Genomic DNA, 11,860 nt, shown 5'->3' with positions numbered 1-11,860 from the left:
TTTAGAATTGTTCATAATATCACTAAATATCTGAAAATGTTAAAATCTAGATTAACTGTTTCATTTGTTTTTTATATATATGTGTATATATATATATATTTATATATATGTACATAACACACATTTAAAAAAATCCCACCACCAAAGCCTTTTTTTCTGTAAACTAAACTTCTCTCTTAAGCCCCAACCAGCTTTAGTCTCCCTGGATTTGTGTGTTCTGTATCCAACTAGTAGAACAAATTAAATAACTAAATATTAAAATACTGTAATTATATTCATAGCAAAAACAAAAAAATAGACATTGATACAGTATAAATCTCACTGTTTTCAGGTAGATGGCATTAAATGGTAAAGATTAATTATAAGCAGTTCTGACATGATCCAGTTTTACAACAAGGTTTATATGTTAATTCTGTACACTTTTTTCATTTTTTACCCTTTTTTGAAAATAAGCTATAGTAGAACATTAGTGTCACCGAAGACACATCCTTATTATGTTCTATGCAAGAGAAGCTAATGTGGGTTACATGCAAATCTATCTCCATTAGTTGAGGCAGGGCGGTCTCCTGCATCACCGATCACCTGACCGCCACCGTGCAACGCTCAGAAGGGGACGCTATGGCCACATGGCAGTCCACAGAGGAGTTTATGGGGGGCCTTAGGACACTGGAACAACACTGAGGTGGTGAGAAGCCAGGAGCAAGATGCCCAGACATTTCCAGGGTATCTTACGGCAGGACTCTTAGTCTCCCACACGGTTTCCTAAAGAAGGTCCGCATCGTTTTGGTTACTAGCCTAGTTTAAGTGGAGATACTGTGGGCAACTTGAAAGAAAGGACATCGGGCACACAGGCTGGGCTGGAAAGGGGGGAGAAAAGACCACAGATAATGTCTTTGAGGATTTAAAAAACATATTTATAATTAATTTGTGAGAGATGTCAGACAAACCATAAGTAGCTCACTGAGTTAGTGGTTTAGTTTGAAGTCTCATGTTACAGACAGTTAAGTCCTTATTTAGAAAAAAAAAAAAAAAGGCCTTTATACCTATTTACAATATACACAGTTACTTGCAAAGAAGTCAGATTTACAACCATTTTCTAAAAGCCTTTTTTTGTTGGTGGTGGTTTTTCCAAATAAGGATGAGTAGATCTATAAAAATGAGACGCAAGAAAAGACAGTTAGTAAGTGAGGATTTTCTCTTGGAGACAGCTACTGGTAACAGGGAGAATCGGACACTGGGAAAGTCGCTCCTAGGAACCACCTCCTGTCGTTCTTGTGCTGTTCCCCTGAACAGTGTCCGCCCCGCTGCTGCACTCTACACCCGTTTATTCACTGATTCCTTTGAATTTGACACTTCAAACACGTGGTATGAAGAGAGGCGTAAACGGAGACTGCTTCGATGCCCTCCGAGCTGTGAGCCGTGACCGGGGAATCAGGAAGGGGGTCTACAGACCGTGATCAGCAACCAGCTTGTGGAATCTTCAACAATTCCGAGGCCCGTCCTCCGAACCCCTCTCATGCTGTAGGTTATAGTAACAGTTCTGACACACGCGCACTGGCGATGAGATTTTCAAGCGTTTGATCTCCGACTGAAACCGACTGCACCTAAAAGAAAAGCAAAATCAAGTAGTTACAGGTCCTCGTCACACAAGCTTGGTGACTGGGCCGAGAAACACAAACGTAGAAGTTGAACAGAAAGCTGGCACCGTAATGCCCAAGACACAGAAGTACAATGCCAGAAGAATGCTGAGGACATACAGGTTTGTGGTGTGTGGCTCACCTGGGACCAGAAAAAACACCATATTATTTGTATGAGGAAAAGTAGTATTAAACAAAGGCAAGCTCTCTATGTGACTGAAGTAAATTTTTTTTTTTTAAGGCAAGATTTCCCTACAGGATGAAGCCAAAAGATCTGAACAGCTGTGAGCCCATTCTTCCCGTGCGAGACAGGCTCTCAGGCCCTGTAAACATGGGAGAAATGTCAATGTCTTTACTCAGAGCTTAACTTTTTTCTCTTGGCAGAAGATTTACTACTTGTTTTGAAAGACTCTTTGGTCACTATCAAGTTCCTCTGGGCTTTTAAACACTGTTTGATCTACCCTTTGGTGATTTCTTGAACAGTAGTTTGGTTTTCTGTCTGGTCCAAATGTTCTTATTTTCTGTTTATCTTGACAGAATTCCTTGAAGTAGACCCTACTTAAGAGGTGTTCAAATTCTTTAAAAAATATTCCTCTTCCTGGAATAAAGCAGGGTGTGACCTTGGATGTGGCATTTAACCACTCTAAGCTTGCCTTTTCGTGAGACTGAAATAGAAAATTACTTTCCTCCAGTGATCTACCAGTAAAGATGTCTAGAGGAAAAACAAAGTGTCACCAGTTAAGGGGTTTAAAGGACTGTTCTTGGACCTGGGACTTTGATGACAGCCCCAGAAGTTCTGACAAACTGTTGGGAAACCTAGGTGGCTCAGTTGGTTAAATGTCCAACTCCTGATTTCGGCTCAGGTCACAAGACCAAGCCCCACACTGGGCTCTGCGCTGGGCGTGAAGCCAGCTTAAGATTCTCTCTCTCCCCTTCTCCCTCCCCACTGCTCACACTCTTTCTCTCTCTCTCAAAAAAAAAAAAAAAAAAAGAAGTGCTGACAAACTCGCCCAACAACTGAGGGACACAAAGAATGTGGGCAGGGCTCTGCTCTGCCTTCTGTGTCTGCTCTGTCAAAATCAATCACTGGGGTTCGTTTTTCAAATACAGCCTCCACCGGACATCTGATAGCAATGCATAATTTAAAGAATTATCTACCCTTAAGTAGTATTTGGAAAGTTAAAACATGACAAGGAATAATGTGTGCCAGTGTACATACGGGGGTGTTACTATCAAAAATTACTAGATTATTAGGTTTTGTAGAATGGGCCTCTCAAAGCACAGAACTCTGAGACAGAATCTTCTGCCAACCTCATAGAAAGTCCCATAAGGAAAGGTTGACACCAACATTCTGTCTACCTCATCTTGAATCGGACTTCTCAGGAAAAAGGTTTAAGACATTAATCTGGAGGGTAACAAAAACACACTACAATAACATCTTTTACTGAACACCTATATTGCCAGACTTTACACTTGGTGTTTTATAAAATTCATGCACATGATTTCACTGTTCTCTCAGCACCTCTATGAGAAGAGGTATAATTATGCACATTTTATGGATAAGAAAACGGGCCTAGAGAGGGTCAGTAACGTGCCTGAGATGACACAATGGCCAGGAACCCAGGGAGCATCTGGTCAGTATATACCAAGGACCACACCATTTCCAATATGCTGGTGCCCACGAGACCTCAGTAACCAGCTCAGAAACAATCACACAGCTCATGATTCTGTGAAAGTACTTCTAGAGTTAAGCAGTGTCAGCATTAGAGAGTGCTGCCTATGGGGTCCTTTCCGTGGTCTGCCACAGAACAAGAGGACTGTACACACACGTGTGGGACCGCAGTTTGGAAAAACAGCATCCAGATTAACAGTGGGGGACAACAGACTCCCCACACAAGGGAATTAAAACAGATGCTCACTACAAAACATACCTCCAGATACACTCCAAGTGTATTTGGACCCAAAGACCTAAGTGTGAAAAACAAAACCGTGAACCTCATAAAAGAAAATATACAAAAGCTGTCTTTATGGTCACAGGGAACGATTTCTTAAGCCACAAAAAAGCAAAAATCACAAGAAGTAAGAGATGTGACTACATCAAAATTAAAGACCTATGTGCCAGAAAAAAACATATATAAAGTGAAAATGCAAGCCACAGACCAGCAGAAGGTATCTGCAAGCTGTAGAAAAGACAAAGAATTAGAACCCAGAGTAAATAAAGAACTCCTCAAGTACAGAGGGGAAAAAAAAAAAGACAGCAAACCTAAAAAGAAAACAGGCCATGTTACCCAAGAGCAAACTCAAAACAGCCAACAAGCCAATGCTCAGCTGTTCTACATCAGCTTCGCTGCGAGTGACAACATCAAGTGACACGGCTCCCGGCCCAGCCTGAGTGAGCGCGGATGGCAGTCCCCGGGCTGCAGAGCTGGGAGACCCTGCCCAGCCAGCCCGGGATGGTGACAAGCAGCACCGGTTCCTGAGACCCATCTGACAGCATCTACGGCAGCTCAGTTTGTGATCTGTCAGCTCTAGCCAGAGCTCCCTCCTCTCAGACTCTCCAGCTCACGTCTCGGGAGGGCATTCGTTAGGGTTTGTCCTATAGCCCCAGTCAGAGCACTGGGAATGTGCCCCTAGGAGTCCACCAAAAGGGAAGTGGATGAATTCTGATACATTCACACAAAAGACAGATGAAAACAGCTACGCGGAGTTTTACTCAACACTGTTGAGTTTTTTTTTTTTTTTAAAAAAGGAAGTTACAGGAGGTACAGACAGCATGCTGTATTTGTGTAAAACGGAAGCCCCACAGAACCATACTGTAGTACTGTTTATGGAGACAACACAGACTCAGAGTAGAAGACTTGGAGGGGAGGGGTGAGGGGTGAGGACACACAACCACAATATTTTATAAGCAAACACGGTGGGACAGCAGCACCTCTCCATTCTGAGTCACGCAGGACCAGGTGTATGGGTTGATTCTTTCTATATATTTTCAATAGGACAGAAGTAGTTCACAGTTGTGATAAAAGAACAAGGGGAAAGTGAAGGCTGGTTTAGAGCATCATGGCACTGTGTGCTGGGGACACCGGAGCACAGGAGGAGCTCCGTGCAGGGGTGTAATCCACATCTCAGGGGCCAGGCTCATAGAAATTCAAAACACTGGCATCTCATCTTACTTCTGGCAGAAGAGCTGGCCGCAGTTCCTGCAATGGTGTCGTCTCTCTGTCAGAGAAAACCGCACGGAGCAGCCGGAACAGCTGTCTCCTCCTTCATCCTTCACCCAGTGGTCAGCAGCAGAGCGGCCGGGCTGGTCACTCACAGACCAGCTGAACACTCGGCCTCGACTGTCACCAACGAGGATCCTGCTGTGATCCCTGCAGGAGACACAACACAACCCATGGAGTCACCTTGGGGAAGGCCGCCACAAAGTCACCCAGCTGAAGAGCACCCCGTCACTCATGAGATTCTGCAGGTTACCGTGGACGCGTGCGCTGGGGTGGAGGGCTGTGTGTGTGAGACAATAATAGAATGGAGCCCGAATTTACACTCCTGTCTCAGCTCTCTGGATCAAACCTCGCTGTAACCTTGAAGAACAGAGATTTTAAACTCCATGCACTGCCTTCTTCCGCTGACTGGCCTGTTCAAGCAATGCCTGATACCGCAAATGAAATGTTTCCCCAAAGACGGGTTTGGATGTGTGGAGCGGGGCTAAGCAAGTGACTCCTTGGGGCGGGGAGGGGGAAGGGTACAGGGGCAAGGTCAGGCACTTACTTGGAGACGCCCAGGGCGGTGATCTCTGCGGGGTGAGCATTGTCCTTCCGATCAAAGGCTGTGTGCATAGTTAGCTTGCTCCTGAACACCAGCTGCCGTTCCCACCGGTACCCTGGAGAGCAAAAGGGCAAGACAGGACACCCTGAAGTGGGAGAAGCTGGCATTCGGTAGGCATGCCCTCATACAGTGGCCTCGCAAGCTAGGGGGTTGCAACATCCAGTTAGAGCAGCTTTCCCTGTCCCAGCAGCCCGTGCCTTGATGGCAGGTGAAGCAGTCCAGCTTAGCACCAGTCATGGGCCGGGTCAGAACACCCCATTCGAAAAGACTGGGGAAATGTCCAACCCAAGAAGACAGAATCTCTCCCACTGAGAACCATGCCTCTAACTCTCTAAAAGGCAAAGCTACCCATTCAGACAGTTTATTTACTTATCTGTAATTAGTAACTTGCCCATTTTCAAAAGAGTTCATAGTTTGTGAAGGAAGGAAGTTTTTGGTGGGAGGAGTTTTAGAAATGCCCAATGTACAGCAGACACCACTGTGGGGTAAGAAACTGAAGAGGCCTTCTCTGTGGGTGGCTGACGTAGGTCACAGGGATGGAGTGCAGGGGGCATGGGGTGCTGGGAGAATGAGAGCCCACTGCCTCACTCCATCAGCCCTCATGTCACCCACAAGGAGCAACAAAATGACCGGACTTCAAGTTACCGGGCTTCAGTCTGCTGTAATTCCGCACTTCCATGGGGTTGGAGTGAGGGTGGTTAAGGGGACCCTGCAGATGGGCTCTGGTCTGGCCCTCTGAATAGTTCACAAATATGAAGCCATCCTTCTCATCCAGGCTGAGCTGGTCGGACCAGCGCCTAGAGTCATCGGAGCCACTGTCGGTGCACCAGACGGCCGCTGCTCGGCAGGAAGCTGCCCGGGGCCTGTGGCTGCTGCTGCTGGGCTGACTGGGCACGTCCTTGGGGTCCTGGCTGGTGCTCTGCTCATCTGCTTCCGAATCACTGCTGTCCTCATCCTGGGCTTCCTGCCCTGGGTAATGCACGGGGAGAAAGAGGAAACACACACACACATATTATGGTTAGACCCAGCTTTGTCCTACTGCTGCTTTTCTTCTGTAAGTTAAGATACAATACACACAGCATTTTAAACTAAGTAGAACAATATAAAAAAAAAAAAAAACAAAAAAAAACCCCGTAGAATTTTCAGCTAGATTACATATAGCAAAAAGGAAAAACAAAACAAAACTACTACCCCCCCCCCCCAAAAGGAATTTCTGAGTTTAAAGAATGCTTTGGCCAAAATTCTTAGGTTGACATTCCTGCTTTACCATCTGGCCCAAACCTGCCTTTGCAAACTTCTCAATGCTCCCTACCACAGTTCAGCCAGCTGGCGACGACTTTGTTCTCCACGGAGTCCTGCTCCCCCTCATGGGGAAGGCTGCCCGTGTGGCTGGCCCTACTAGACCCCCCTTACCAATCTCGTGTTCCCATGTTACCTGTTTCTCAAGGCACAGCTCCAACACTGTTTTCTCTAGAATCTTACCTGGTGCCTGCAGTTGAAAGAAATTCCCACTCTTATGGACTCCTCAAACAGTTGCACGCCTCTCGTGTCGGAGTTCTCCCACCCAAACTATTACTTTTGGACAATCTTTCTACAAGACAGTGGTCAGCTTGAGAGAAGGGGCCCCAAGCACAGTGCCTTCCATGTGGCAGTCAGTATAAATGACAATGTAGATGAATCAATTATTGATGAAAGCTTTAGTCTATTGATGTGGGGTTCCCCTTCTTCCCATTGTTATTACGCATTTCCTCAACCCAACTCCCTACTCTCTTGCAATAGAGTCTGCTGGAGAGAAAAGTTGTAAGAAATAAATATATAGAATCAGAAAAAAAGAAAAGTAGGAACAAGTGTACAGGCACCAGCTCACTCTAAGTATGTTTTTAGCAAGAGAAAGTACTTAGTTTGCCTTCCTTGTACTAACACTCATAGTCTAGTTAGCTAATTTTTTTTCATCTCAGTGGCTTATGATCATGAAATTTAAAGTCTTCATTGATGAGCAGTCTTAGAAATGGCTTTCATTTCCGCTGAACCACTGGCTTGCCTTCCTTTTCACCCAGGTAACTGCCTTCGAGCCCTGCTAGTCCCATGCTGTCCAAAGCCAACCCTTCTCTGGGGGCCGCTCTCCCCTCTGCCACTTCTATCAAACTCTGTCCATGATATGAATGTATAAGAAGAAAAAAGACATACCAGTATCTCCTTCCTAAATGTGACCTCTCTACCTTATTCATCTCATCATCTGCCGTTACTCACTTAAACCTTTGTTCAAGGAAAGGGCAGACTTCTCCTAGGATTGCTTAATCCACTGTCTGATACCCAACAGGTAACCCCCAAATACTAATGGAACTGAATTGGATTTTTATGTCCCCAAACACCCAGATGACCTTTTTACTGGAGCTGCAATGGACTATGCAGAAACTTACATGCACTAAGGTACTATAAGCATTAAAACGCCCTGCCCATTGGATCATTTCTGTTTTCTGGCAATTAAAGTAGAAACTATTTTCGGCTTACAAAGAGAAGTAATTTATGCCTTTCTGATAATAAGTCTTTTCCCTCATATCATCAAACTCAAGTGGAATTCTCAGTGTACAAAAGTTAATCACACAGAAACAATTTGAAGGTCAAAGTTAAAACCCTGTTCCTCTCGGTTTAGAACCAATCGTTCTAAATCAAAGGGGGTAACGTTTTTGGAGATAAGCAACCCAGAGCAGATCTCAGCCTGGGTTTATGGCACGGCTTCTAGTCACTCTGTATAGCAATCATCCATCTCTGTATTCTTTGGAAAATCTTTAAGGGTTGCACAAAAAACAGGTAATAAGAAGAGTACAGAGCACTAAGCTTAAGCTTGAATAAAAGCCCTTTTTCAAAAGCAGGACTAGGGTGGGGATTCTGATCTGCCTCCGTGAATACCTTACAAACATAATGCCAGCCTGTCACAAAGATTGAACCTGAAGTGACAAGCACAACAGATGTGGGACTGGGGCCGTCTGACCTGTCCACCCCTGCGCCCTCCAGGTGTGCTCTGTATTTTCTGAAGTGAAAGCCTGAGCTTCTGGTACTCTGGGAAGCCAGCGGCTGTATCAGCCCTACTGGGATGAGGAAGCCAGGCACCGATACTAACACACCACGTACTGCCTGGTGAGCTGGCCAAGTCGCGGGGTGCCCACCCCATAACCTCCTGTGCTGGGGGGGCAGTTGTACCTCTGATAGCCACACTTGACCTTCGGTCATGGTTTATGCTATTTGATGTGAGTTTATCCACAGTGACTTTAAACAAACAAACAAGAAATATGAAAACTATAGCATAATTAGAAAGTATCCAATACCTATTTGTGTTTCTGGACAGTCTTCCTGCATTTCTAGGACTTCAACAGGTTCAGGAGCTGGTGTCTCAGGAACTTGCAAAAATTCCATTCTCCAAAACTGAATTTAAGTAAGTATGAAAATAAAAAAATTAAGCAGCTTAAAGAAACAATTTACATGTGACTGGATGAAGATGATCTCTTGGGGTTAAACAGGTTCTCTTATGTCTATGTCTTATGTCTAATTAAATTTCCCTCTTGAAAACTTGGGAGAGAACTATGCTCCCGAACTGGTTTCCTTGAGATGTTGATGGGTATTTCATGGTGGAGGGAAAAAAATTGTGGTCAAGTAAGTTGGAACAACATGGTTCAACTTACTGGTTGAACACTTAGTTCAACCCAAGAGCCTTGCACACATGAAGGCATACAGTAAGCAGGATCCCCAAACGCATTTGAGTGTGGAGCTTTCCCCTAAATGCCTCATGAACGGAGTTCTCTGAAATAGGGCTCTGGAGACAGCAGACGTCAAGGTGTGCCTATTGTCTGAGGTGCAGGGTGTGTGTGGGAGTGCTGAGAACCTCATCTTTGCTCAGCCAGTGTGACGATAGGGCACCAATCAGCTGCTCTCTGCTTTTACAAAGAGCACAGCTCAAGAAAATAGACATGAAGGAAAATCTCCTGAGAGACCCAAGTATTTGAAGAGACTGTGAAGGTAAATAATGCGTGGGTTCTATTGCCCGCAGACGCCCAACACAAAGAAAACTACGAAGGGGATAAACTAGGATTCAGGTGAAGCCAGGGACAGGGACTGGACAACATGGTCCCTGGAAAGGATTTCCCAGCTGTGATTCTCTATAGACAAGAGACACTCCCTGTTTTCCCCAAGAAGCCATTCGAGAGGCCGAAAAGCCAATACTTCTGCAATTTCCATTTTTAGCAATCTATGGTGACATGGAAGTCATGTTTAAGTGACCTTGGGTGAAGCTGTCCAGTGGTGAGTGGCCCTAACAGATTTACTCAGCAGTAAAGAAAGGGGCCGAGTCACCGATGTTCCCCTTGTCGGAGAACACCAGCGCCTGTGGCTCATTTGAATCTGAGCAAGAGTTTGCTCACTACCACCACCACCTGTTCAGGTATCTTTCACCGTGGACAGCTCCATGGGTCTCAGGTAATCAGGTCGGTGAGCGCCTAGCACATTTCCTTATAGAGAACTTACTCGGACCACGCCATCTGAGTGTCCCGTTACTATGACGTTCTGTGTGTCCCACTCGTTCATCTCCGACACGCAGCAGCAGACAATCTGCTGGCTCCTGCCTGTGAACGTGTTCACGCTCACAATCGGGTTCCCATTGATGCTCCACACATGGATGTATGTGCCAGCACAGGACACGATGTCCCCCTGAGAAAGTAAAACAGCCTCTTCACTCTCTTTGCTCCCTGCGTAGCACATTCTGGTTTCAGAAGCAAAGTCAACCTTTGGCCTAGCTCTCAAAAAAACCTTTTAAGTTCTTCAACTGGTGGCTCGGAATTTCTGAGGTAGCCTGGAAGTGCTTGCTGACCTAAAAACACACCGAACGAAGAGGCCTCTTAAAGAATTCATGGGGGAGCGGATGCTGTGGCTGGGGTGGTCTCACATGCAGACACAGGTTGGAACCCGTCCCCGCTCTCAGCATATGCCCCAGCACACTGCTGTATCGTGCTTTACTCCGGGGAAAGCTGCCTATGACCTAAGGAGTGAGGCACTACTCTCATGCCTGGCTTTGTATACAAAAACCCATTTCTATCTTTCATTTAGAACCAGGAATCCACCTCTGCTGAATTTTACAAAATGAGTCCAATCACCAACAGCATAAGGTAGAAGAGAAATCTCTCAGTCTAGATACAGTTGTATCTCCCTTTTCAATAAATAACGATGAAATGTTGGCAGCACTGTAGCATCCCACTTTAGAGTTTGTATTCATAATAAGGGGAGGAGATGAGGAAAAAAAGAAAATTAGAATATAGGTCACTTCTTGGCCAACTGGATAAACCTGCAGACTCCCTAAGCTGTTACCTCAGGTGTTCGTAAGCTCCAAAGATAGAAAAGAACAAGTTCTTCCCTAAAACTCAAACAGGCAGGGCTCTACCCAACCTGGTGAGAATCCCGCCCACTCCTGCTACAGGAATGTAGACACTTCCAGAGCATCTACTGTGTGTCAGTTCGAGTAGAGGACACTTCTGACATTCCATTTCATCCTGTCAACACCTAGGAGGTTAGCTATTTGAATCCAGCCCTTTCTGGCCCCAAAGCTTATGTACCACACCATGCTGCTTTTCTTATCCCCAAGGCAGCCTGGATGTCACTGATGCTAGGCACTAACTCCAGAAATGCCCTGGGGAATCTCAGTACAGTCCTCAGGCACATGGGGACCTACAGAAATAGGAAGACAGCCATCCAAAGCAGGGGGAAACTAGAAGCTAAACAGAAGCATCAACTCAAGGAAGAAGGGAAGGGGGAGCCAAGGATGGCAAGATAAGGAGGCTTGGGGCTTTCCCAAACCACCCTGTGCTGGTCTTGTTACTGTTCTCTTCTTCCCTCTGTCCTTCTACCACAATGGCAAGAACTAAACCAAAGCCCAGACAAAAGTGTTACTTAGCCAAGCACTGCTATGTCTACCTGGGATTCAGCCACTGAACCACGTCGTACAGTGAGTTTGAGCAGCTGTGCTGTAATTAATGGCCTCATGGAGGAGAGGCCACTGCTCTATCCTGCCCTGCGAGAGACGCAGCGCTCCAGGGTGCCTCAATGAGAGAGCATTAGAGCAAATCCTGCAGCTACAGGCACCAAACATAGGAGGAGCTAAAGGGCAGCCACAAGGTCGCTGATGCCCCAAACGCTGACTGAAATAAGCACACTTGATACTGGCTGCAAAAATATGACAGAAATAGAAATATTTTCATGCATTATTAAGAGATACAAAAGCACTATAAAAGGGAAAAATCAAACACATCGGTGTTGTCTGCTGCAACTAGTGCAATCCACTGCAGAATAACTTCATGAATAATGACCAACTACAAATGAAATTCTCAGCATTTAAGTGAAAAACGACTCTAAAA

General features: G+C 45.5%; 1 protein-coding gene across 9 annotated transcripts in view; it reads right to left on the bottom strand.

The window, feature by feature from the left end:
* Window positions 1-892: 892 nt before the first annotated feature.
* WDFY3 (WD repeat and FYVE domain containing 3) overlaps window positions 893-11,860 on the bottom strand; it is a 274,260-nt gene continuing 263,292 nt past the window's right edge. For all 9 annotated transcript variants that reach the window (XM_082726684.1, XM_082726677.1, XM_082726676.1 and 6 more), the window contains 6 exons: window positions 9,981-10,163; window positions 8,789-8,885; window positions 6,108-6,431; window positions 5,406-5,517; window positions 4,811-5,008; window positions 893-1,604 (listed from right to left, as the gene is read on the bottom strand). In XM_082726684.1, coding sequence (XP_082582810.1) covers window positions 1,481-1,604; window positions 4,811-5,008; window positions 5,406-5,517; window positions 6,108-6,431; window positions 8,789-8,885; window positions 9,981-10,163 — 1,038 coding nt within the window. In that variant the 3' untranslated portion in view covers window positions 893-1,480. The remainder of the gene's footprint in view (window positions 1,605-4,810; window positions 5,009-5,405; window positions 5,518-6,107; window positions 6,432-8,788; window positions 8,886-9,980; window positions 10,164-11,860) is intronic.

The sequence above is a fragment of the Mustela nivalis genome, assembly GCF_964662115.1.
Source record: "Mustela nivalis genome assembly, chromosome: 4".
Lineage (NCBI taxonomy): Eukaryota > Metazoa > Chordata > Mammalia > Carnivora > Mustelidae > Mustela > Mustela nivalis.
This window is presented reverse-complemented; position numbering and strand designations above follow the sequence as displayed.